Source organism: Muntiacus reevesi, chromosome 11, assembly GCF_963930625.1.
Source record: "Muntiacus reevesi chromosome 11, mMunRee1.1, whole genome shotgun sequence".
Taxonomy (NCBI): Eukaryota; Metazoa; Chordata; class Mammalia; order Artiodactyla; family Cervidae; genus Muntiacus; species Muntiacus reevesi.
Window position 1 is genome coordinate 72,153,148 of NC_089259.1, and position 27,924 is coordinate 72,181,071.

At 44.9% G+C, this 27,924-nt stretch overlaps 1 protein-coding gene and 1 pseudogene across 1 annotated transcript in view; both read left to right on the forward strand.

The window, feature by feature from the left end:
* Positions 1-27,924, forward strand: part of FARP1 (FERM, ARH/RhoGEF and pleckstrin domain protein 1) — a 301,894-nt gene that overhangs the window by 184,197 nt on the left and 89,773 nt on the right. Inside the window, exon 3 of the mRNA XM_065902356.1 lies at positions 15,982-16,086. Within this exon, the coding sequence (XP_065758428.1) occupies positions 15,982-16,086 (105 nt within the window). The remainder of the gene's footprint in view (positions 1-15,981; positions 16,087-27,924) is intronic.
* Positions 13,863-13,952, forward strand: LOC136144594 (U6 spliceosomal RNA; annotated as a pseudogene).

The following is a 27,924-nucleotide window of genomic DNA, read 5'->3' on the forward strand; positions in this document are numbered from 1 at the left end:
TCGCCACCATCCAGCTCCAGATCTCCTCCTTTTGCCCAGACTGAGCTCTGTACCCGTTAATCAAGGGCCCCTTGTCCCCACTGACTCCCTGCCCCTGGGGACCTCCGTTCTACTTTCGGTCTCTCAGATATGCATCTTGTATTTTTGTTATCCGCTTGCCTTGTTTCTTTTCCCTAAGTCTAGTGCCTCTGTGCCTCCTATTCATCCGAGCTTCCCAGTTTTTCAGAGGAGGAGAAGTCCTCGCTCTTCGCCTGAAATTCTGACCTCCTTGCAAACTACGTAAACCTGGGGCTCGAGCCCACCCCACCCCCATCACTTCCACAGTTAACAGACTATGAAGCCTGGGAAGTACATCAGAAAGATGGGAAAATAGTAGTAGCAGCTTGTGGGGAATCTCAGTTCCCTGACCAGGGATTGAACCCGGGGCCCTGGCAGTGAAACCACTGAGTCCTAACCACTGGACCACCCGGGAATTTCCCAGAGCCGAGGATTCTTAGAGGATGCAGAAAGCGATGTTTTTGCCCTTTGATTTACATATTTTAAAATTTGAAAGCCTCTGCAGAAGAGAGAATTTTAAAATCCCTCTTCAAGATTGAGAAAGTGGTTTTCATTTTCTAGAACTAAGTAGGGTTAGTTCTCCCCACTAACTGAAAAACATTAAAAATGTTTTCTGCTGAAAGTGTCTGTAAACATACAAAATGGTTTTTCTTTCACTTGACATTCTCAGAGGTTCTCCAAGAGCCTTGGTGATTGGTTTTGGGGAAGGCTGTGTTTCAGAAACACGATTGAAGAGCTGTCTGCACGTGAAGGAAAAAACGAGAACCAAGAACCATAGGGGAGGGTCATTCCGTGGCTTGGGTTTACAAAATCTTCACCTTTCTGTTAAAAGTAAATTCAATCAAATATCTGCTTTTCTTCTTCCTTTGGGGTACTAATTTTGGAGGCTAAGGTATGATATTAGATGCATTTTCAGAGAGTTTAGGCACAAGGGACTGAATGTACTTTTGAGGTTTAATTAGACCATCGAGTCCAGGGAGAAAAGTCCCAAACTGCAGAGACATAGGCGAGCAGATTTTTGCTGTTGGGAAGCGTCTGGTGCTTTTTCCTTAAAACCCTCTGGTTTACACTTGCCTCCTTCATTCCCTGTGGGATCCTTTGTCCACTGTCTAGCTGGTATTTAAAGAAACAAAGTGTCAGTAAATCTTACACTTTTTCATTTTCATCTACTTCGAAAAGTGATTGAAAGACAGTGAATTGTTCAACGTCAGGAGCAGACAAACCCTGCACTATGAGTAGCCAATTTCTGCATCAATGTTTTTCTTTTTTTATTCATGTATAACAAGTTTGGAAAGCAGTAGAAATCCTTCACCTTATGTGCACACACACACACACACACATACACACATACACACACACACACACACACACACACACGATGTCTTGGGTGAAGGAAGGTGGGCAGTTTTAACATAGCTGGATTGCAGCAAAGTTGCTGAAAGGGCCCTTTCTCCTTGCGGCCCAGAGCCGGGACTCTGAAACCCAAGCTGAAGTGTGTTTAATGAGCGCTCTGAACGCGGGGGCTCAGTGCGGAGGGAACAGGAGCGCAGTGTGGGCCCGCCAGGCTCCGAGCCCACCCTTGGAGCGGCGGTGCCAAGGAAGAATTAGGCCTTTGTGCGCCCAGGAGATGGGCCGGCCTCCACATTTAGCTCCGTTCTCCCAGAATGAAAGCCTTGTCCTGGCTCCACAGACTCTGGTTTTACCGTTGTGGTTCCTGTTCTTGCTCTGCCTGGCATCTCAGAGCAACAGAGCACAGATCACGCTGTTCACGGCCAAGGCTGCCACTGGCTCTGCTGTTGGGCTCCTCCCCTCCTCCTCTCTCCTCTCCTTCCCTCCCTCCCCGTCTGCCCATCCCCCCTCCTCCATCCTGCCTTCTTCCATCCCCTCTTCCTCCCCCTCCGCCTCATCATAGCTAACACCAGGGAGAGCTTGCTTTGTTCTGGGTACTGTACTGTCCTCAGGTTTGCTATATACTGAGTTGTTTCATCTTCCCCACATCCTAGGAAGTGTTCCAGTCATGCGCCCATTCTACAGAAGTGGAAACTGGGGCCCAAAGACTTAACACATCCCAGGTCACAGTGCCTGAAGTGGCAATATGGGATTTGCAAGAAGGCAGATGGCCCCTGAGTTTGTGTTCTTCATAATTTTATTACAGTGCTTCGCTCAGGCCCCCCAGGGGCTGGAGACACAGCATGAGAAACATCCCCCACATTTCAACTGTCCGATTCCTTGGTTAACTAAGGATTCTGCCTTCGCAGCAGGTCACCGCTGGTTTAATGTGACACTCAGCTCACACATGGGGGCTTCGTCATGCTACGGTCACACTAGCGATGTATCAGCCCATGTGCCCTACTGACTGGCCTGGGTGCCCCCAGTTACAACACTGGCAAACACAGCCTCTTCCCTTGGTTTTACCAGTGCATTTTCTCCAGAACAGTTTGTGTCCTCAAAACTGGGCTTGAAAGTCTTAGAGGAGAAAAGAGGGAAATACATTCTTGGGAGCAGATTCTCTCAAGTGGCACTGAAATCTCAGCTCCACGGTGGGCATGCCCATGGTGCCAACTCCATGTCCTCTCACCTGGGGTGTCCCTGGGGTACAGCTTAGGTGCGTCATGGGTGTGCAGAGGTACCCATCCACACACACATACCCCCACCCTGGGACAGGTGTATCTTCATTGACTCCTGCTCGTCACACAGACATTATTAGTGATATCCCATAAGAGGATGTGGTTGGGACTCTGTTCTGGCTTCCAGCCTATTGCCCAGAAGTCCTGAGCCTTTCCAATTCACTAGCCTTTGTTTTTCTCATTAGTTTTGGGGTTCCCAGTGGTTTAAAAAAAAACAAAAAAAACCTCACCTGGTGGCTCAGCTGGTAAAGAATCTGCCTGCAGTGCAGGAGACCCTGGTTCAATTCCTGGGTCGGGAAGATCCCCTGGAGAAGGGCTAGACTATCCACTCCAGTGTTCTTGGGCTTTCCTGGTGGCTCCGACAGTAAAGAATCTGCCTGCAATGCAGGAGACCTGGGTTTGATCCCCGGGTTGGGATGATCCCCTGGAGGAGGGAGCGGCTACCCACTCCAGTATTCTTGCCTAGAGAATCCCGTGGATAGAGGAGCCTGTGGCGGGCTGCAATCCAGAGGGTCCCAAAGAGTCCTACAAGACTGAGTGACTTTCACTTCTCACTGCTCATGCAGGAGACTTAAGAACTGTGGTTTCCATCTCTGGTTTGGGAAGATCCCTTGATGAAGGAAATGACTCCCCACTCCAGTATTCTTGCCTGGAGAATCCCATGGACCAAGGAGCCTGGTGGGCTACAGTCCCTGGGGTCACAAGGAGTTGGACATGACTGAGCGACTTAGCACGCACACAGGCTCGTTACTTTTAGAATCCCTTGTCTTTCCTGGTATTCCCAAGATTTCCAATGATTTGCCTTGAAATAGATTACACTCATTCATTCTGCAAGATACTCTCTGACCCTTTTTCAGTCTTGGAAACTTCCTTATGTTATTCTTGCATCATCCCCCTTCCCCTGGGGTCTCTCTGTTGCAGGGGACCCAGGGCTAGTTCAGTTGCTGACCCTCTAAATGTCTCACCTCTTCCCCTCGCTCCCATTCATTTGTTCGTCACCTAGTCTGGTTTCTAGGAGAATTTTCAACTGTGTCTTTAAACTCTCTCCATGACATTTTTATTTCTGCTGTGCTTTTTTTTTTTTTCCCTAAGAGCTCTTTCTCGTTAACCAAATACTCCTTTTTATAACCTCCTGGGGTAATGTTCCTTATAAACTCTGAGCTATATGAGGATACAAATTACAGTGTTTTTAAAAGTTTTTAACTCTACCCTGCAGCAGCGGAAGTACCTGGCGTCTCCCACTCCTGACCTTTTGGGGAGTTGTGTTCTCTTATTGCTGTGTCTCCTCTCTGCAATTAGCCTGCAGTTTGCTCCTCCGTCATCTTCTAGAATTTGGGGGAAATCTGTCACCTGCTGTCTGTCTTCTCATTTTATCTGTTCTATGAATTTATTCCTTGTTTCATTTCTTTCCTTTTTTTTTTTAAAGCAAGGTTTCTTGTGGATGTTGAGATAAGCTGCAAGTATTCAGTCTGCCATCTTTAGCCACATCTTCTTTTATTTATTTACTTTTGGCTGGGCTTCCTAGGTGCCACTAGTGGTAAAGAATCTGCCTGCCAATGCAGGAGACGTAGGAGACATGGGTTCTATCCCTGGGTTGGGAAGATCCCCTGGAGGAGGAAATGGCCACCCACTGCAGAATTCTTGCCTAGAGAATCACATGGACAGAGGAGCCTGGCGGCTACAGTCCATGGGGACGCTAAAAGTTGGGCACGACTGAACGCACATGTTTTTGGCTGCACTGGGTCCTTGTTGCTTCCCGTGGTCTTTATCTACTTGCGGAGAGCGGGGTCTGCTCTAGTTGTGGTGCTTGCCTTTGTCATTGTGGTGGCTTCTCTTGCTGCGGACCACAGGCTGTAGGATATGCAGGCTGCGGGCGCCCGTAGTTGTGGTTCACGGACTTAGTTGCCCCGCGGCACATGGAATCTTCCCGAACCAGGAATTGGGCCCATGTCCCCTGCATTGGAAGGCAGATTCTTAATCACTGAACCACCAGGGAAATCCAAGAATCCTCTTCCCAATCATTTCTCTCAGGCTCGGTCTGGCAGTAGCCTTGTAAAATTTCTAAGAAAAATGTGTTTATGGATAGATCAGTGAGTTCCTAGGGGATTTCTCGAGTTGTATTCTTGGCTTTCTGCTTTATTCAGTGGCAGCTCCTGACTACATGCTGGGGGGGGGGGGGCTGGACAGGAAGGGGGAGCCCTGGGTGAAGGGCTGGGATGGGGAGAGTGTGTGTGAACTGGGTGACCTCCCAGCCTGGACCCCGCCTCTCTCCACTCATGGGCAGAAGGGTCCAGAAGAGACTAGGATATAAAAAGAATTTTGATTGTAGAACACAGCTCATATCTAGAGCAGCAACGGGGCTTCCCTAGTAGCTCAGCTGGTAAAGAATCTGCCTGCAATGCAGGAGACCCTGGTTCGATTGCTGAGTCGGGAAGACTCCCTGGAGAAGGGATACATTACCCACTCCAGCATTCTTGGGCTTCCCTGGTGGCTCAAACGATAAAGAATCTCCCTGCAATGCAGGAGACCTGGGTTTGATCCCTGGGTCGAGAAGATCCCCTAGAGGGAGGGTATGGCAACCCACTCCAGCATTCTTGCCTGGAGAGTCCTGTGGACAGAGGAGCCTGGCGGGCTACAGTCCATGGGGTCGCAAAGAGTCAGACACAGCTGAGCGACTAAACACAGCACAGGAACAGGAAACAGAGGAACACCTTTTAATAATTAGCAGGAAAAAAATCAATCACCGCCTATCATTAGTCTACTACTTACTGAGTTTATTTGATTTTTTGAGTTAGAGGTATGTTCAAGGCCAGAATGTTTATCTTATCCCCCGTCCACTTATTCTGTTATCAGTTCACTAAATCTCTTCACTTACAAGGGACAGTGCGGTTCATCGTGTACTGTGTGATCTGTGCCCCCATGTGCCTGAAAGGTCGGTGACAGCCCCATGGAAGGTGGCCGTATGAGTTGGCTAGGGCCGCTGTAACGAAGAACCACAATCTGGTGGCTTGAAACATCAGAAATTTCTTCTCCCGCAGTACTGGAGGGTAGAAGTTCAGAATCCAGGTACCAGCAGGGCCACATTCCCTCTGAGACTCGGGGGAAAACCCTCTGCCAGCCTCTGGTGGGGGCCGTCCATCCTTGGCGGGCCTTGGCTCACCACCACATCACTTGTCTCTGCGTCGGTCATGACATGTGTGTCTGTGTGTCTGTCTTCACACCATCTTATAAGGACATCCATCATGTTGGGCTAGGGCCCACCCTAATGACCTCAACTTCACTCAGTCACCTCTGCAGAGACCCTGCTTCCATTCACAGGGACCATGAGTTAGGACTTCATACCTTTTTTTTTTTTTTTAAATAGTATTTCTAGCTTTTTGTTTCAATTATCTTCAAAATTACAGAATTGCAGTAGTACAAAGATGTCTCAGATACTCTTGGCCCAGAATAACGAATTGTTGATTTTTTGTCATATTCTCTCTCACACACTCTATACACACACACACACACACACACACACACACACACACACACACACAGATTAACATTATTTTTGTCTTAACCATTTGAGAAGTTAGATATCACTTTTCACTTTATCCCTAAATATTTCAGACCTGTTTCCTAAAGAAAAGCACATTTTCTTACATGAACACAGTATGGTTGTCAAATTCAGAAAATTTAACTTGTATATACTACTTTACAATTTACATTCCATTTGCAAAATTTGTCAGTTGTCCCAAAGTTGTGTTGTTTTGTTTAAAGCAGTCTTTCCTCCTTATCTCAAGATTCTATCCAGGGTCAAACTGGAACTGCATATTGCCTTTATTTATTCATTTTTTACCATCAGTTCACTTTATTTATTTGTTTATTTTTGAGACACATGTCAGCACATACAGTAGGTTTGGTATTTTTTGCTATGGTTGAGTCTCAGGCTTGAAGTTATCCCCAAATGGAGATTGGAGCCAGAGTCCTCCAAGTGGGCCAGCCCCGCCTGGTGGGTGAGTGAGTGAGTGTTAGTCACTCAGTTTTGTCCGACTCTTTGCGACCCCTTGGACTTGTAGCCCGCCAGGCTCCTCTGTCCGTGGGATTCTCCAGGCAAGCATACTGGAGTGGGTAGCCGTTCCCTTCTCCAGGGGATCTTCCTGACCCGGAGATCAAGTCCAGGTCTCCTGCACTGGGCGGATTCTTTACCATCTGAGCCCCCGATGAGCCCCATGTCCATGTGACTGGCACCTTGCTCTCAAAGCAGAGCCTTTGCAGCATCCCTGAGAGCTTCTTAGACATGCAGACTCTCAGGTTCAGACTCCCAGCCCTCCTGAATCAGCCTCTAGAGCTTACCAGGGTCCTCAGGTGATCGCTGGGCCCACAGATGGGAGAGGCACCGCCCTGGTCACTTCCAGTGGAATTCTAGGGCAGAGGAAGCCTACCCACCTCTGGACTCCGCCCTTGGGGACACAGTCACACACGCAGCAGCACATAGATGGGCTTTCCATCCCGCAACAACGCAGAGACATACCCCTGGGGCTGGACAGTGGGATATCCTCCTCACTGTCAGCCCGTCCCCCTGCCCTTTATTCTGCCAGCTAGCACTTCCCCATTGCAGTGGAAGCTGTGGTACCAGAGAACTCATGTTCCGTGCCAGGCTCTTGGCTACATACTTTGCAGTCAAGAGTTTTCTTTATTACTCCCATGGACTCTAAGGGGTCGACAGCATCTCCAGTCCTTTCATGACTCCATATACCTTGGGCATGTACCATGTACCTTTCACGACTCCATGTACATTACGAAAAGCAGAGTGTCCCCGCTTTCCATAATTCTTTCATGGCCACCCCGACCCCCAGTGGGGCTGTATTTGGAATAAGGAGGTGGAGGTAAGGCCAAATGAGGCCTTAAGTGTGTAGCCCTGATCACGCAGGGTTAGTATCCTTCTAAGAAATGACATCAGGGTGTGCATGCACTTTGCATGTGTGTGTGTGTGTGTGTGTGTCTAACTTAGCACTTACCATACATCCTAATTTAGTCCCTTTGTCGCTTTAGTGTCTGACCCTTGACTCAGAGAGAGAGAGACGTGTTGAATTGATCTGCATTCCCTCAGCCCCTAGCACAGTGCCTGTATGTGGCTACTCACTTGACAAATGTACCCCAGGCTTCTTAAGCCATCGTAGCTATTAATACTTCCACCCAGCTGTTCAAAACCTGCCAGAGGGCCAGAAGCAGAATTTGCGGTGTTAACAGTGCCTGTGTGGAGGGCTATTGGGCTGTGGAAATCTGAACAATGTTCTAATGGGTAGTAATGGTAGGAAAAAGGGACCGAGGGCTTTGAGACAGCCTTTCCCTCTTGCCGGAGAAGAGCATGCCCTGGTTGTCATGGTTACGTTAATCCCAAATGAGAGAAAAACAAAATACTTCCCAGAAACCGCTCTCTGAAACCTCAGCAGATGCACATTTTGTGAACTTGGTCAAATGTTATCTTCATCCATTTCCATCTATGAGATTATTTCAGCAAGGCAGACGTTAGCTTGTATCAAGTGAGGTGACTCCTTTGTTCAGCCCCGCGGAGGAGGTGGGGAGGGTATAGAAGACACACTCCCAACCCAGAAAGAATTGTCTTTATTCTTTTAGAGGAGAAAGAAAATCCTTCCTCATAAAACTTGATGTGACAGAAATAACCTGAAGGCACAGACATATTTTAAAGGTGCAATAAACCAAAGCTACTTTGATTCACCATTTTTAATAGCTTAAAGCTCTGTGTGAATTCATACCATTTATTATTCAGCGCTTCGTTGCCAGACACTCCCCAAGAATGTAAGCCTCCTCCTACAATTTAATTTTATAGGATTCCATGAAAAGCCTGTTCAAAATGGAGAAAGAGGTGGGGACGCCAGTAAGCAATCAGCCACCTTATTTGTGCGTCAGATTAAAATTCACATGCTTCTTGGAGCATAATTGAAAGTAGCCAATAAGAAAAAGTGATCAAAATTTGATTATGTGGTTTCACTAATCACCAGTTTGTTCTCTCAAATATAACATATAATTACTATTTGGTTTCTTCTCTGTAAGGAGTCCACTTCTGGACTGTTTCAATCCAGACTGGCCACGTGTGGGGTCGGCCAGACTCAGTTTCTTAGAGGCTCCGGGAGTCTCAGAGGTCTGGCCTCTCAGCCCCAAGAGAAACACTTGGGAACAGTTAGAAAAACATTCATTGTAAGGTCCCTTTCATGTTAACCACTATTAACATGTGTAGGTTTTCAAATGATGCCCACATGACGTGGTTTTCCTTCCTCATGTGTGATCATTTGTGCAGTTGTAAATGTAAGTCTCTGTGTTTCTTAAAGTAAGCCGCTCTTTGAGAAAGTGCCTTTACAAGTGAATGTTCTGAGCGTCTTTTCTCTTGTCCAACTTCATCTGTGCTGTTGCTACCTTTCCCCGCATCCAGACGGTAGTGACCCACCCCCAGGTTTGTTTTAGCTGCAGAGGGCTGGGGGGCTCGGAGCTGTTGAGTCCCGACATCCGTCTACTGCCGAGCCTGTCCCAGGCGCACAGTTTGTGGTTGCTCCCAACAATGTTCATGTCATGCCTTGTTTTTTGTTTTGTTTTGCCAGACAGGTAAAAGAGCCCTTTGTGCTGTCAAATACTAACAGCCCTTTCGTCACACGCATGGATATTCGCTCATTCTCCCCACGTGATAAGGCTCTTCTTCGCGACCTCTCATCTTAAGCTGGGTCCTACCGCCCTCTGTGTTATTCTAAGATCTAATGTAAAGGAAGTGAACTCTTTATTTTGTTGGTCTTAAAAATAGTTTTTAAACAGGCTCTATTGTGAGTAACCCTCTTTGATCATTTGTAGATATGAATACCATCCTCTCTTTAACTTTTTTCTTTTCTGGTCTTCTCTCTTCTGCATTGTTAAACTTTGGTAAAATGAACACAGCAAAAGATTTACCAGTTTAGCCATTTTTAAGTGTACAATTCAGAGGTGTTAAGTACATTCACAGGATTGTGTAACCACCCAGTTTACATTCTGTGGTGTGATTTTTGAGCAGAATTACTTATAATGTGAAGTTCAAAGAATTCCTTGGAGACAAGCATAGAGGAAGGATGTTGAGGATTAATGGAGGGAATCCACTGTTGGAAGAAAGGAGGGGATAACTTTTCTTAAAGAAAGTGGATGAAACTTCTCTGGCTTCCCTTCTCTGAGGTACCTCCTCTGAAGCTGAATTCAGCTCTGGGTGCATTAATGAAACCCAGACATTTCTACACTAACTCCTAGAAGAGAATAGGGTCCCTGAACTTTGCTGTTGTGATGTCTAGAAACATTTTAGGCATAGCTGCCTGGTGTACATTGAGACGTTAATGCCACGTCCATTTTCCCATGCAGTTGTCATGTACTGACTGCATTCCATCCCTTAGAAATACTTTCTAGTAATGCTACATACTGGCTTTCCTTATATCCCTGAAGATAGCCGGTGTTGACAGGAGAATTCATATAATGCATTAAAGGCATCTATTTTACAGGCCAATTTTAAGAGCTAGAATATCAGTCAAGTGAAAAGTATGAAAGTGTTAGTCATGGCTGACTCTTTGCGACCCCGTGGACTGTAGCCCACTAGGCTTCTCTTTCCATGGAATTCTCCCGGCTAGAAAACTGGAGTGGGTAGCCATTCCCTTCTCCAGGAGATCTTCCCGACCCAGGGATCAAAGCTGCATCTCTTGCGTCTCCTGCATTTGTGGGCAGATTCTTTACCCTCTGAGTCACCAGGGAAGCCCAAACTTGAAATTAACTTCTCAGTGTATAAAAACTGGGGTCCCATTGAAAAGTCATTTTGTGTCAAAGACTTGTACAAAGCAATAAATCTTAAGGAAATTTTTAAGACTTGAGACGAGGCTTATGTCGTGTATTAACTAGATTGACTCCAAACACCTATTTCCAGCCTCTTATTACCAGCATGTGCTCAGTATGGTCACAAAAGTCCCTGTTGACTCCGCCAAGGACATAATTCAGAGGTAATACTCTCTCTCCTCGGTATGTTCCACCAAGTGCTTGGTTGAACATCATTCTATAAAGCTGTCCATTGTATGCTGATTTATGATTTTTTTAAACTTGTTTAGACTTTCAGCGTTGAATTGTAAAGTCTCGTTTCTCAGCCCCTGTAAATCTAGATGAAGTTATCAAATTCACTTAGTTCCAGGAATTCTTTGGAAGAGAGTGCTTGCCAGCTGGTCAGATAACTGGTGCTGCATTTTAAGACAAGTAGGAAATATCAAGAATGGTGTGAAAGAAGAATTGTGAAACTAGAGTGTGGTCTTCTCTTTAAAAAAAACTTAACGATACAGGAATTTCTCTACAGCTTCTCAGCGCCCAACCCATTCCTATCATGGTATTATTAGCTGGTCTCTGCAGATTCTACTTGATGGAGAGGAGGCCCCCGGACAAGGAGCTGTGTCTAAGTTCTTCATGTAACTCTGTGGAGGCAGGTGTGAGAATTTGAACCCAAGGACCCCGTGGGCCTGGCTAGTGAATTCCCATGTGCTCTCAGTATGATGTTGCTCTGCCAGAGAGGTGGGAAAAAAGATTGGTGACCAGTAATCCATGCAGCTGTTAACACTGGATAAATGCAGGGTGTGTGTGTGTGTGTGTGTGTGTGTGTGTGTAACACTGGGTAAATGCAGGGGTGTGTGTGTGTGTGTGTGTGTGTGTGTGTGTGTGTGTGTAACACTGGGTAAATGCAGGGGTGTGTGTGTGTGTGTGTGTGTGTGTGTGTGTGTGTGTGTGTAACACTGGATAAATGCAGGGGTGTGTGTGTGTAACACTGGATAAATGCAGGGTGTGTGTGTGTGTAACACTGGATAAATGCAGGGGTGTGTGTGTGTGTGTGTGTGTGTGTGTGTGTGTGTGTAACACTGGATAAATGCAGGGGTGTGTGTGTGTGTGTGTGTGTGTGTGTAACACTGGGTAAATGCAGGGTGTGTGTGTGTGTGTGTGTGTAACACTGGGTAAATGCAGGGGTGTGTGTGTGTGTGTGTGTGTGTGTGTGTGTGTGTAACACTGGATAAATGCAGGGGTGTGTGTGTGTGTGTGTGTGTGTGTGTAACACTGGGTAAATGCAGGGTGTGTGTGTGTGTGTGTGTGTAACACTGGATAAATGCAGGGGTGTGTGTGTGTGTGTGTGTGTGTGTGTGTGTGTGTGTAACACTGGATAAATGCAGGGGTGTGTGTGTGTGTGTGTGTGTGTGTGTAACACTGGGTAAATGCAGGGTGTGTGTGTGTGTGTGTGTGTAACACTGGGTAAATGCAGGGTGTGTGTGTGTGTGTGTGTGTGTAACACTGGATAAATGCAGATGTGTGTGTGTGTGTGTGTGTGTGTGTGTGTAACACTGGATAAATGCAGGGGTGTGTGTGTGTAACACTGGATAAATGCAGGGTGTGTGTGTGTGTAACACTGGATAAATGCAGGGGTGTGTGTGTGTGTGTGTGTGTGTGTGTGTGTGTGTAACACTGGATAAATGCAGGGGTGTGTGTGTGTGTGTGTGTGTGTGTGTAACACTGGATAAATGCAGGGTGTGTGTGTGTGTAACACTGGATAAATGCAGATGTGTGTGTGTGTGTGTGTGTGTGTGTGTGTAACACTGGATAAATGCAGATGTGTGTGTGTGTGTGTGTGTGTGTGTGTAACACTGGATAAATGCAGGGGTGTGTGTGTGTGTGTGTGTGTGTGTAACACTGGATAAATGCAGGGGTGTGTGTGTGTGTGTGTGTGTGTGTGTGTAACACTGGATAAATGCAGATGTGTGTGTGTGTGTGTGTGTAACACTGGGTAAATGCAGGGGTGTGTGTGTGTGTGTGTAACACTGGATAAATGCAGGGGTGTGTGTGTGTGTGTGTGTAACACTGGGTAAATGCAGGGGTGTGTGTGTGTGTGTGTAACACTGGATAAATGCAGGGGTGTGTGTGTGTGTAACACTGGATAAATGCAGGGTGTGTGTGTGTGTGTAACACTGGATAAATGCACGGGTGTGTGTGTGTGTGTGTAACACTGGATAAATGCAGGGGTGTGTGTGTGTGTGTGTGTAACACTGGATAAATGCAGGGTGTGTGTGTGTGTGTGTGTAACACTGGATAAATGCACGGGTGTGTGTGTGTGTGTGTAACACTGGATAAATGCAGGGTGTGTGTGTGTGTGTGTAACACTGGATAAATGCAGGGTGTGTGTGTGTGTGTAACACTGGATAAATGCACGGGTGTGTGTGTGTGTGTGTAACACTGGATAAATGCAGGGGTGTGTGTGTGTGTGTGTGTAACACTGGATAAATGCAGGGTGTGTGTGTGTGTGTAACACTGGATAAATGCACGGGTGTGTGTGTGTGTGTGTAACACTGGATAAATGCAGGGGTGTGTGTGTGTGTGTAACACTGCATAAATGCAGGTGTGTGTGTGTGTGTGTGTGTGTGTGTGAGATAGGTGGGAAACTTCCCTGGTGGCTCAGTGGTAAAGAATCCGCCTGCCAATGCAGGAGACGCGGGTTTGATCCCTGGGTCAGGAAGATCCCCTGGAGGAGGAAATGGCAACCCACTCTGGCACTCTTGCCTGGGAAATCCCATGGGCAGAGGAGCCTGGTGGTCTACAGTCCTTACAGTCACAGAGTTGGACACACATGTGTGTGCTGGATAGGGTGGCGGGGATCTGTTTGACTGACACAAATGGGGTTTACACACCATCACATGTTAGTTGTGCCAGGGGGGTAATTGAGACAACTCTCCCAGTTACCTTTGGACCAGGCATTCAATGTCTAGAGCCTTGTGAATTTGAGATTATGCATGGAGACTACCGCATGCCTTTAGATAGCTGTGAGCATCTTCAGAATTCCAGCGAGGAATGTAGGAGCATAAAGTGGTGTCTGTTTAAAAAAGAGGGAGATGCTTTATCGCTGGCTGCTCAGGTCACGCTGCTGGGCAGCCTAATGGATCTGCCTGTTGTTGTTCTTGTCAGGGTCTGACTCCTACTGCCTTTAGTCTCCTGGGTTACTAATTGGCTCCTAAATTGCTCTGTTCTCCGCAGAAGGAAGGTGAAAGTATAAAACGGGTAACTGGAGATGACAAGGTCTTTGAAACATTTTTTCTTGCTGGGTTTGATCTGTGTGGTGGAATTGCATCTGTTTTGCAAGTGGGTCTTTAAGAATTGGTGTTCGCCTCAGCAGCACATATATTAAAATTGGAACGATACAGAGAAGATTAGCAGATGATGCAAATTTGTGAAGTGTTCCATATTTTTGGGACTTCCTTTGTGGCTCAGCTGGTGAAGAATCCGCACGCAGTGCAGAAGACCCTGGTTCGATCCCTGGGTTGGGAAGGTCTCCTGGAGAACGAAAGGGTACCACACCAGTATTCTGGCCTGGAGAATTCCATGGACTGTAGTCCGGACACGACTGAGTGACTTTTGCTTTCACTTTCTTTCCTTTAAGAATTGACCAGAGAGTGAAAAGAAACCAAGGCGTATGATCCTAAGCTGTCAAGGGTAGAAAATGGATTCTTGCATATCATTTTCCCTTTCACTATAGACTCAAGGTCAAGGTATAGAATATGTATGTGTAATATGGATTTCAGCAGACATTGAAGGGGTGCCAGGTACTCTGCCAGTAGGAACAGAAGGGTGACCATGTAGCCCAGAGTTTCATTAGAGACACAGGCTTGTGGATACTTAACTACATATGACTAGACTACAGTGGAACAAGTGATTGCATTCATTTGTTCTTTCACTGGGCATCCTGGGTAAGGTGATTAAGAACCTATGGTCTTAAAAACACTCTATTTCTTCTCTTTCTGACTTTGCTGTATGACAGAAACCAACACAACATTGTAAAAAAAATTCTTTTTAATTTAAATAAATAATTAATATAATATAAATATATTTATATTATATGAATATAAATATAAATAAATTAAATAAATAAATAAAATAATATGCCACATTTGTTGGGAAGGGAGAGGAACCAAGGACAGGCTTTCAGCTGTCACAAAATGGGTGGAGGATCATAAAGGCTTCCATCCACACAAAACTGCACACAAATAATATTTGTAGCAACTTTTTTATTCATAATTGCTCAAACTTGGGCAACCGAGATATCTTTTAGTAAGTGATTGGATAAGCAAACTGTAGCCCATTCAGGCAATGGCATATTATTCAGCAATAAAAAGAAATGATGAGCATGCCATGACAAGAATGGGGGGAATTTTAAATTCATGACACTTAAGTGAAAAATACCAATCTGGAAAATCTCCATACTGTACGATTCTAACTATGTGACATCGTGGAAGGGGCAAAACTGTAGACCATAAAAAGATCAGTGGTTACCAGGGGTTCAGGGTAGGGGAAGGAGGAGGAGTGGAAGAGGGGAGCACAGTGGGTGTTTAGGGCTGGTGAAACTCGCCCGTGTGATCCTGTGATGGGGGCTTTAGGATGTTAGGCCTTTGTCAAAACCCATAAAACTATAGACACAGAGTGAATCCTAATGTATGCTGTGGTCTTCATGTGGTGATATGTATTAATATTAATGTTGGCTCAACAGTTGTAGGAAATGTACTGCACTAATCCAAGGTGTCAGTAAGAGCAAACCCTGGGTGTGGCGGGTACCCGGTATGCACTTGAACTCTGGGAACACACTTCCTGCTCAGCCTTCTGTAAACAGCTCTAAAAAATAAAGTGTGTTTTTTAAACTGTGTTCTGTTGGAGTTGATTTTACAGTGTTGAGCTTTCCCCTACCCCGAATCCCTGATGTGTATATAGCAAAGGGGTGGTTATACATAAATGCACAGTTCTTTCTCACGATGGTTCATCACAGGGGATTGACTAGAGTGCCCTGTGCTCCAGGGCAGGACCTTGTCTCCCCGGCCCCTCTATCGTAGCTTGCATCTGTTAATCCCAGACTCCCAATCCAACTCCTCCCCTTGGCAACCACAGGTCTCTTCTCTGTGGGTCTGTTTCTGTTTTGTAGATAAGTTCATTTGTGTCAATTTTGCATTCCACATGCAAGTGATATCGTATGGGTCCATTTTTTTAAGGGGCGTAGTGCCTGGCATCGGGGTGAGGAGAAGACGGCAGAGATCAGCCTCTAAGCATGAGAGCAGCACGGGGCGGGAGCCAGCGGTGTGCACGGACGGGGCTGGTGGCCTGGGTGTCACGGAGTGGCGGGCGGGGAGCTGGCACAGACCCGGGAACGAGCGGCCTCCTGCACTGGGGGCCCTGGCTTGTCTCCGTAGCTGCCTGTCTCAGCGGGCGTAACTCCTCTTCTTTCTGTTCCCAGCAAAGAGCCCCCGGGAAAGTGCTGCTGGACGCCGTGTGCAACCACCTCAACCTCGTGGAGGGGGACTATTTTGGCCTTGAGTTTCCCGACCACAAGAAGATCACGGTAGGTGATGTCCCTGAGACGTTGCTATTTTACCATCTGTTCGACTTGAGAGAGGGAAGTAATCAGGACCTTTCTGAGCCTGACAGAAGTGTACACCAGAAAAAGTGCCCAGAAAGCCCTCGATGATCTGTTTTTGAAAGTAATGTGTGCACATGATTAGCAAGTCCACAGAGAATACGCAGTGCAGGCTACCTCTCTCTCACCCTCTCCTTCTACCTCTCCCTCCGGGAACCACCATCACCAATGTCTTGTGTGTCCTTCCTGTGAAAATCTGTATATGTGCACACAAACACGTAGTTTTGAAATATGATCATGTGAAGAAACAACACACAGTGTCCTATACCCCACCCACACACACTTCCTATATCCTGAGATCTTTCCTTTCCAGCACAGAGAGTCTACTTCCTTCCTTTTCACGGTTTCGTACTATTCCCCTGAATGGATATACCATCATTTAACAATTTTTGCTGTAAAGGGTGGGATACTTAGATTGTACTGAATTGTTTGCTGTTACAAATGATGCTCCAGTGAACATACTGATGCATTCATGTTTGCATTCATGGTCAAGGGTTTATCTCAGTTCAGATCCAGAAGCACAGAATTGTATCATCTATGAGCTCAAGCCTTTTTTAAAATTTTTATTGGAGTATAGTTGCCTGCTTTAGAGTGTTGTTGTTGATCAAGCATTTGAAGTTTGCTAAATATGTCATGCAGGTCTTTAAAAAGGTTTTATTGACTTGATCCCAAAGTTTAGAACAGAACTCATTGTTACTTTTTCTCTTTTGGCTGATGGCACTTTCTCAAGGTTGTATCCTAGTCTGCCTCTTATGAGGCACCCTTTTAGGGTGTAAATTTATTGACTACATTTCTATTTACCTTTTCATTCAGTCCACACTGAGTGCCTAGAACTTTTCTGGCCACTGGAAGCCCAACAGGAGTGAGATGGGGAGAATGTAGGATCCAGGTGGGGCATCAAACTGAGTCTTTGGAGAAGGAAATGGCAACCAGTATTCTTGCCTGGAGAATCCCATGGACGGAGGAGCCTGGTGGGCCAGTCTATGGGGTCACAAAGTGTTGGACACGACTGAGCGACTAAACAACAGTAACAATCAAACTGAGTCAGTGGCCAGTTCAAGACATGTGGCACATCGTCCACTGGAAACAGGGGCCGTGGGGCACTGGGGACAGCAGATGACATTTGTGTTCAGGAAATCCTTCCCAGATACTGTGAAACTGAGTCCTCTGAGGCCAGTAGGAGTTGACCTCGTAGGGTGGTCCAGGGAGGGGGGCACCAGATGCCCAAAGTCCAGGTAGTAAGTAGGCTATTCAGGAACCTGCGGATGAGGCTGAAGTGTAGAGGTAGGTGGAGGAGGGCTCTGCTGAAGGAGGTGAGAGATAAAACGCTGATAAGTGAGCAGGGAGCCGGGTCTATCTCAAAGGGCTTTCTGTACCGTTACTACCCAGCTGCGATAGAATACGAACCACAAACTTTATTTCCGTTTTTCTAGCAGTTAATGTTTTAAAAGTTTGTACAAAAGAGGAATTAATAGCCTATTTAATTTGATATAAAACATCCCAAATCATTATCATTTCAACATGAAATCAACATCAAAACCTTTGAATAGGAGATTTTACATTTTTTTTTTCCTGTTCAGTCTTTGAGTCCGATATGTATGTGACAGTCACAGCCAGACCAGCTGCATTTCAAGTGCTTGCTGGTCACGTGTGTGGGGACGGCACAACTCTGTACTGAGCCGATATGTTTGGGAAGCTGTTAATGCATTTTAAATGCATTTAAATCATGATCTGATTTATGGTATAGAAAGAGAACTATCGCTGGATTGGAATGGGGAAGACTGGGGGGTCTAACATGTTTCTAAAGATGGGTACAAACTGTGTTTTCTCAATATACTTCTAACCTCTAAGTCTTCTGGGATTCCCTGGTAGCTCAGTTGGTAAAGAATCCGCCTGCAATGCAGGAGACCCTGGTTCAGTTCCTGGGTTGGGCAGATCCGCTGGAGAAGGGTTAGGCTACCCACTCCAGTGTTCTTGGGCTTCCCTTGTGGCTCAGCTGGGAAAGAATCTGCTCACAATGTGGGAGACCTGGGTTTGATGCCTGGGTTGGGAAGATCCCCTGGAGAAGGGAAAGCCTACCCACTCCAGTATTCTGGCCTGGAGAATTCCATGGACTGTATAGTCCATGGGGTCGCAAAGAGTCGGACACAACTGAGCCTTCTTGGCCATTTTCTGGTGCTTACGTTAAATCGAAGCTGCCCTGACTCCCAGTCCTCTTTCTGATGTGACGAATGACCACAGAGGGCCCACGTCTAATTGCACACTCATTTATGCATCTGACAATTATTTGTGCCAATGCCAAGTCCAGCATCAGACCTCAAACAGTAGAAGACACATGCTAAGAAGGGACTGCTTGCCAGCAGTAGTTACTGTTTCCAGTCATTAGAAGTGCCTGCCTAGGAAAGTTGATAAGGAAACAAATAATTATCATACCATGTAGCAAGTTCAGTGGACCAGTGTTTCTTAAACTTGTTTTGTATTACAGTAATGATTCTCACAACACCTGAAGATTTGTTCTCTCATTATTTGTAACAACCTGCCTGCATTACTCAGAGTTCCAGTGGTTTTCCTGACTCCAGTCTTATCCTGTTCTGGTCCTCCTGAAGTTTCTTTTCTCAACCTTAAATTAGCAGTGGTGAGGGTACCAGGACTGGATAGCAAGAGGATTGTTCCGTTTCTGGGTCAACCAATTAGCTATCGGGAGAGCTGGGATTCTAACCACATCTGACCTCAAGCTCGGCGCCTTTTGTATTGGCTGTGGGTGCTTCTCTTTTGCTAGGGTTTACGAACCTGTTGATCTTTCAGGGATGACTTGTTTCAGCTTTTATTAGGCTTGATTTTTATGATTTCACTGTTTGCTTATTATATTGTTTTGGAGTGTGTTCAACTGCAAAATTCACTAAACCCATTAATGATGGCTTCAAGACATAGAAGCTAATTGTTACAAATACAGGCCACTACCTGAGAGCTTACCATCCATCAGAGTGCTCTAGTTCCTGTGGACACAAGAGGGAATAAGGCCCACATTCTAAAGCAGGGAGCAGCGATTTTTGTTTGTCGAGGGCCAGATAGTGAATGCTAGAATAAACTTCATACACCAGAGTGTTCCTACTCCAGCTCTTCAGCTCGTCCCTCATAGTGTAAATGAAGGGCATGGATTTGTTTCAGTAAAACTTTATTGTTATCATTATCATCATTACCATTTTTTCCACTATGGTCAAAAATAGGTACCACGAAATTTACGATCTTAGCCATTTTTAAGTAAATGTGTCATACAGTAGTGTGACATATATTCATTGTTGTGCAATAGAGAGGACTTTCATTATATAAAACTGAAGCTCTGCACCCAATCAACAACTACTTCCTTTTCTCCTCCCCCCAGCCCCTGGTGATCACCATTCTACTTTCTGTTTCTATGAGTTTGATCACTTTAGATAGCTCATGTAAGTGGCATCATACAATGTTTGTTGTTTTGTGTCTGGCTTATTTCACCTAGTGTGATGTCCTCAAGGTTCATCGATGTTGAAGCATGTATCAGAATGTCCTTCCTTTTTTAAGACTGAATTCTCTTCCATTGTTGGCTCGATTACATTTTGCTTACCCACTCATCTGTTGATGGACATTTAGGTTGCTTCCCCGTTATTGTGAATAGTGCTGCAGTGAACATGGGTGTGTTGTCATTATTATTTTTAATACTACTGTCATGATTATTACCTCTGCCCGGCTTCATTTGGGAGGCTGTTCACATACCTGACAAACCAACAGGAAGCTTACACGTGTGCTAAGTTGCTTCAGTCGTGTCTGACTCTGTGCAGCCCTATGGACTGTGGTCCCTGCAGACTCCTCCGTCCATGGCATTATCCAGGCAAGAATACTGGAATGGGTTGCCATGCCCTCCTCCAGGGGATCTTGGAAACCCAGAGGTCGAACTCATGTCTCTTGTGTCTCCTGCATTGGCAGGCGGGTTCTTTACAACTAGCGCCGTCTGGGAAGCCCAACAGGAAGCGTGTTTGGTCTCAAATGCCCAGACCTGGGCTGTCTGTCACTACTGATTTTGTTTATTTATCTGTATGTGTTTGTGGGAAACTAATTGTTCCCCCAAGGTCCCCACCATGCAAAGTTGTGGACCTTTGTCCCGAGGTGGTAAGGCCAGGTAACTCGGATTGCAGCTCAGCCTTCCACCCTTTTCTCTTCATTTCATTTCTATCATGAAATAGCCCACATCAGAGCATTCTTCATAGTAAGGGTTTGAAAAAGCTTAAGCACTGAAGAATGAATGCATTCCACTGTCTAAGATGTGTTTCTTTTTTTTTTTTTTTTAAGATGTGTTTCTTAAGACTGGGAATAAACCAGTCAGTGGTGATTAGTAAGTAATCAATTGTGCTCTGTGCTCAATGAGACTTACCCCATGGCTTGTCTTTTAATAGAGTTGATTTCTATGTTTACATGCAAGTCAGGCCCATGTTGTCCTTGAGTCCAGCAGCTGACCCATGGGACTGCCCTATAGGAGCAGAGAAATGTTTTAATCAACTTTTTTCCCCACCATTGATTTGCCTTCCCATGGCAGGGACACTATGGATCTTAGGAATCAAGACCCTCTACCTAATATGCCAGCTAACGGGTATGTAGAGTCTGAAGGCTAGTAAAGGTCAGAGAGGTTGGGTAGCCAGTGGACTCAGAGAGCTCACTCTCCTTGAACTTCTATGGTGTGCCATGCACTCTGCTATTAACTTAAATGCACCTTGTTTGTTCTTCAGTCGTGTCTGACTCTCTGCGACTCCATGAGCTACAGCACGCCAGGCTTCCCTGTCCTTCACTATCTCCCAGAGTTTGCTCAGACTCAGGTCCATTGAGTTGGTGATGCCATCCAGCCATCTCACGTTCTGTTGTCCCCTTCTCCTCCTGCCCTTAATCTTTCCCAGCATCAAGGTCTTTTCCAATGAAAAGCTCTTTGCATCAGGTAGCCAATGTATTGGAGCTTCAGCTTCAGCATCAGTCCTTCAAGTGACTATTCAGGGTTGATTTTCTTTAGGATGGATTAGTTTGATCTCCTTGTTCTTCACCTTAGGGGTTGGCAAAAAGAGCCAGAGAAATAATACGTTAGGCTTTGCAGGCTGTACCATCTCTGTGGCGACTCCTCAGCTCTGCCACTGCTATGCAAAGCCGCCATGGATAATGTACATGGATGATGGTGGTTGGGTTCCAATAAAAGTTTTATGTGTGGACATGGGCATTTGAATGTCATAGAGTTTTCACATGTCATGAAATATATTGCTACTATTTTTTTCCCCAACCACTTAAAAGCCCGTGATTGCTCTTGGACTGGAGCAAAACCGATCATAGGCTGGATTTGGCCCATAGGCCTTGGTTTACCAATCTCTACTTTACAACATTTCTCCGAGGTAGGTATTTTATCATCTACGTTTTACAATGAGCAAATTCAGTGTAGACTGTATGCCCATGAGTCACAGGCAGACCTGTCTCAGGTGTTGCAAGTTCTCTCTGCTTCACTTGTTGCACTTGCTGCATCTTTCCGCTGCAAAGAGCCGTGCACGGCTGGCAGCAGAGATGGGTGTGTGTCTAAGATTTATCTTGTGGTTACTGGGCAGAGTGTGAACGGCTCTGTGTTATAGCCTGTAAATACTGTGTAAACCTTTGCTTTGTCATTTAGCAGCTGGGTAGATTCTGAATGTCTTTGATTTTTGTGCTTTATCTGAAAACTGGGATTAATAAATGACTGTTTTACAAGGTTATCATGGGAATTCTTCAGATACTTTACAATAATGAGCCCAGCAGAATTTCTGGCATAGCACGACACTCAGATATCTGTTGGATTTTTTTCTTGCATTCTAGCTCAGAAACCAGTGAGTCTGGCTCACCCATCTTTCATGAAAGTTTATGATGCTCAGAGACCTCATAAAAAAATTCCCAGTTTTGTATAAATAGATACTGGTAAAGTTTGGGCTTCCCTGATGGCTTAGTTGGTAAAGAATCCGCCTGCAATGCAGGAGACCCTGGTTCAATTCCTGGGTTGGGAAGATCCGCTGGAGAAGGGTTAGGCTACCCACTCCAGTATTCTTGGGCTTCCCTTGTGGCTCAGCTGGGAAAGAATCCACGTGCAATGTGGGAGACCTGGGTTCAATCCCTGGGTTGGGAAGATCCCCTGGAGAAGGGAAAGGCTACCCACTCCAGTATTCTGGCCTGGAGAATTCCATGGACTATACAGTCCATGGGGTCACAAAGAGTCAGACACGACTGAGTGACTTTCACTTTCAAGGCTCAGGAAGAATCTCTCATTCATTTTATAATCTTCTTTATGCCAGGAAAAAAAGTTTTGCCATTGGCAGGTGTCTTAGCTCAGGCTGCCATAACAGAATACCAAAGACTGGATGACTTGAGCAACAGACGTTTCATTTCTCTAAGTATTAGAGTCTGAGGTCAAGGTATCGGCATGATCAGATTCTAGGGAGGACTCTGCTTCTGGCTTATCAACAGCCACCTTTTCACTGTGTCCTCAAGCAGCAAAGAGAGAGATCTCTTTCTCTCTTCTTACAAGGCTATAATCCTAATAGATCAGGGCCCCACCTATATGACCTCAGTAAGCCTTAATTACCTTCTAAAGACCCCCATCTCTAGATACAGCCACATTGGGGGGTTAGGGCTTCAGCACAGGTATTTGAAGAACACAGTTCAGTCCATAGCAGCAAGCATGCTTTCTGGGGCTTGAGGTCAGAGAGTGCAGCTACCTGGGATGACAGCAGCACTTACTGCTCCTTGTCCAGCTCTCTTGGGTTGGGCAGATATCCTTCATCTATGTTTAGTTGCAGACTTGTGACCTTGCTTCTTGCTGAGGGGCTCTGGACATCTGACACCAGGAGGGGCTCCTTACAGAACATGCAAGGAGTAAAGGATGAAGAACATTGCAGGCTTAGGAACAGATGATGAAAGTTTGGGAAACCAGCAGAGGTGGGGTGGTAGAGCAGCAGTGACCACCCAGGGCAGCCCTGTGGTGCCAAGGCAGGTCCCGGAGGAGGCAAAGCTTTCCTCCAGGAGAGACTCGGGGGGAAGGACAACTTGCCGGAAAAATACAGCTATGGATACTCTTCCATTTCTTAGACTGGAAGAAAGCTATCTGAGGTTTTTGTTTGCTATCATCTTGTGTTTTATTTAATAGGCTTCATTTTTTAGAAAAGCTCTATGTTCACAGAGAAATTGAGCAGAAAGTCAAGTGCTGTCTCTCCATACACAGTGTCCCCTCTAATTAGCATCTTACATTAGTAGTGTGATGATCCATTATTATTACAGTTCCAAGTTCACATTAGGGTTCATTTTTCATGTGCCTTCTGTAGGTTTTGACAAATGTGTAATGACATATATCCATCCTTACAATACCATAAAGAATAGTTCACTGCCCTAAAAATCCCCTCTACTCTTTGTGTTGAGCCCTCTCTTCCCTCTGAACCCCTAAGAACATTGATTTTTTTTTCCTTCAGTATTTTCTTATTTTCTGTGTTGCTGATGCTTCAGCATCTGGGGCCTCGCTGAACGAGAAGAGCCTGCCCTTCCCAGAGCAGGCCAGTTCTTAGAGATGGCAAATGGTTCCCCTGCCAGCACACCTCCAACATGCAAATGAATGAATCCAGAGCCCAAACCCCCTTTTCTGTCTGGCTCTCATGCTTCAGAAGACAGAATTCGTTTCCCATAGTTATTCCAGGTATTAGACACCTAGAGATGGCCCTCCACCCCAGAGCCCACTAAGATGGCTCAAGCTCACCAGCCCTAAGCTCCTCACCCTGACTTGGCTTGCCTTTCCCCATGGAAGCCACAGTAACGCTTCCTGCACATGCTTGGTGCTTGTCCTTCTGCTTCCGGCCCCGGTGCTTCCCCACGTGGCCCTGCACGCTCTGCTGTGTCTCGTCCTCCTGGAGACAGTGAGTGACAAACTCTAATGGCAGTCATCTCCTAACCCCACAGTATGTGAGGAATGAAGACCCTCATCTTAATTTGGCTAAAAAAAAAATACAGGGGAAATAGCTTTCTAAAATGGATAGTCTTGAGAAGATGGAAGTGGAATCACGGTTTTGGGATCTTCACAAACCCAAAATCCCACGTAAAAACAACCACCTGGCAAAATCAAAACACCCATGAACCACATTTATGGTAAAGCTAGGTGTCAAAGTGTAAGCCCTAGACCCCGAAGTACAAGTAACCAGAAGCAAAGCATCAGTCAGACACGAGGTCTGTGTGCTGTGTCAGGGCCTGCACGGGAGGAAATAGAGGGGAGCAGTAGGGCTTTCGATGGAGCAAAGAAGGGAACCCTCAAGGAGCCACTAGAAACCACGGGGGACAGTCTGAGAAGAACAGTGGAAATCGGGAGCTCTGAAGAGGCTGGAACGGTACAGCTCCAGTGAGCTGGAGTAACTCATCTTCCAGGACAGGCCATCACTTAGGCCAAACTATGGAGAATGAGACTGAATTTGAGTCAGGTAAGGGCAATAGAGGAGGGAAACAGAGCCAGGCGATCTCAGAAAGCAAGCTGCCGTTAAAAGGGAAAAAAAAAACAAACATGGCCCAAAATCAGTAGAAGAGGAAGCTCTGGGAGGTTAGGAAAGCTACCATGAACCATCTCCTTCTCAAAAGGTTAGAAAACAGTTTTCACATAAAAATCAGTAATAGAAATGTATCACAGTCATACTTAAAATAAAAAACACCTTAAGTGCCCAACACACCATGTATGTAGCCTTACCAAAGAGACCAGCTGTATCCAGCTGCCAGATTTGCACGCAATACAGGGGTCAGAGGAACATGTTGAATGATACCCTTGAGTATATGCAATCTGCAAAATCCAGACTCTGGGAAATTCCACAGATCAATAGATTTACTATAAAGAAAAGAGGGATAGAGGAAGAACCTATAGGTGAAAAGATGCTTGAATGACATAACATTTTGAAAATAAGAATAAACACTAGTATATAGAGATGTACCACTTGATGAAGTGAAACATCAAGAAATGTAGATGGTTATTATAAAAATCTAGATAGTGGTTCCTTTTAGAAGGAGGGGGTTGGTTTTAGGATAATATGGCTGGTTGGCTGAGAGAGTTCTGTCTCTTGACTTGGTTGATACAAGAATGTGTGTCACTAAATAATTCACTAAGCTATACATTTGCATTCAGTAGTTTTAAGCACTTGTGTGTTATTTTAGACAGTTTTAAATTGGAGGAAAAAAATTAAAACAGAAGAAACAAACTACAGATTAAAGGAGGAATATCCAATTAAGTAGCCAGAATGCCCAAGTGAAATCATTTGAACTGAATTTTTCAAAGCTAGTGCAAATTGAACTAATGATCTTAAATTAGTTAAAACCGAGTAGTTGATGTGTTATGAGTACCATGCTTGAGGTCTACTGCTGAGCCCTTCTTAAAAAGTAGAGGTTCCCAAAGGTTAAATTTTTCCTCCAAGCTAAGATCCTCTGAAGCTCCAGGCATTGCATTATAATATTCTTAGTTCTTTTTCTAAAACTTTCCTTTGCATACATGTATGAGTGCTTCAGCTCATGTCCGACTTTTTTTGACCCAATGAACCTGCCCGCCAGGCTGCTCTGTCCATGGGATTCTCCAGACAAGAATACTAGCTTGGGTTGCCATGCCCTCCTTCAGGGGATCTTCCCAGCCCAGGGATCAAACCTGTGTCCTTTATGTCTCCTTTTCTGCCTGCCAATCCGTTGGCAGATGGATTCTTTACCACCCGCGCCAGCTGGTAAGCTCACTTTGCATACATCTGGGATATCAAATGCTGCCTAATGAATTTAATGCACTAGCACATAAATACCTTTATACATTTCATCTTATATTTTGGTTTACAGATCTCTTTAATTCCTTTTTATTTAAAGCTTTCCTTTTAAAGAAGTACATTCTCAATTTTTCAGTTCAAATTTTATTCATGCGTTCCTTCAGCAGTCATTTTTCTTTTCTTTTTTTTTAAGGGATGAGTCTAGATTAAGAGAGACTTAATGGACATAAGCAGATATGAAGGATGGTCCTGGATTAGATGTTAGTTTTAACAGATCACAGTAAGGACATTCTTTACATGCAAAAATTTGGGTATAGAGTGAGTATTTGGTGAGGAAAAAAGTTTACAAAATGGAAAGATAGAAATCATTGACTAAAAAGCAAAAACTAAGTTATAAACAATATAACCTCATTTGGGATTTTAAAAAGTGTATGTATGTTGGTATCCAGGGACATTGCTTGTAGAAGATGTAGAAGGGATATGCACAAAGGCAGTGCGTCTTAAATCACACTCCCCAGCCCGCAAGCAGCAACAGCATTCAGCATCACCTTAGCAATGCGGATTCTCAGGTCCTCACCCAGATAAGGAACTCTAGGTATACGTTATACCCCATGGTGTATGTTTTACCAAACTCTTAGGGTGAATGGGATACAAGCTCAATTCTTTTTCAGTGGTTTTCCTTTTTATAATTTTTATTGCAGTATAGTTGCGTTACAGCGTGTTAGTTTCCACTTTATAGCAAAGTGAATCGGCCACGTGTATACATATTTATTCCTCTTTTTTAGATTTCCTTCCCATTTAGGTCATCACAGAGGATACAAGCTCAGGTCTGGGAACAATTTCCTTAAAGTGTTAACCATGATCTCTCGATGGTAGACTGTAATTTTTAAAATTTTACTTATGTGAATTATCTATAGTTACCTATAGCTTGCATGTAGGTGAATTCTATACCAATAGATTATTTTTCAATTAAGAGGCTTTTAGGAGCATGTCGCAAATTTTAATTTATTGTATTTTCGCTTTCATTTCAGTTTAAAGTACTTTCTAATTTCCCTTTGACTCTTGTGTTACTTAGAAGTATGTTGTTCTGTTTCCAAATATAGGGATTTTCCACAGTTCTTTCTGTTACTGAGTTTTAATGTAATTCTCTGCTTGTTGGGGAACTGTAGTTTGTATGACATGAAAGGCTTTTAAATGATTGATCCCTTTAGTGGCCTAAAATGTGGTTTGTTTTGGTAAATGTTTATGTGTACGTGAAAAGAATGTAAATTTTGGTGGGTGGAATGCAGTATCCCATCTGTGTCACTTAGATCATGTCAGCTGATAGGTGTGTGTTCAGTCACTCAGTCGTGTTTTGCTTGTGACCCCATGGACTGTAGCCCAGCAGGCTTCTCTGTCATGGAATTTTCCAGAAAAGAATACTGGAGTGTGTTGCCATTTCCTTCTCCAGGGGATCTTCCTGACCCAGGGATCCAACCCACGTCTCCCACATTCGGGCAGGTTCTTTACCTCTGAGCTCCCTGAGTTGATAGTGATGTTCAAATCATCTCTATCCTTACTGAATTTCTGTCTTACATGTTCTAATAGTTACTGAGTGAGCGGTAATAAAATCACCAACTATGATTGTGTTCTTGTCTCCTTCTCCTTGCAGTTTGATCAGTTTTTGTTTGATGTATTTTGAAATTCTGTTATTAAGCATATAAATACCTAAGATTTTATTTTCTCTTAATTCACTGACTTCTCCACCATGAAGAAATTACCTTCTTTGTTCTTGATGATATTCTTTAGTCTAATGTCTACTTTGATGATAACCTAACCATTTCAGTTTTTTAGAGTTCTTAATGTTAGCATAATGTGCTTTCCCCCCCATCCTTTTGTTTTGAACTATGTGTGTATTTGTATTAGCAATGTGTTTCTTATAGTCAGCATAGAGTTGGATCTTGCCTTTTTATCAGATCTGACTATCTTTGCT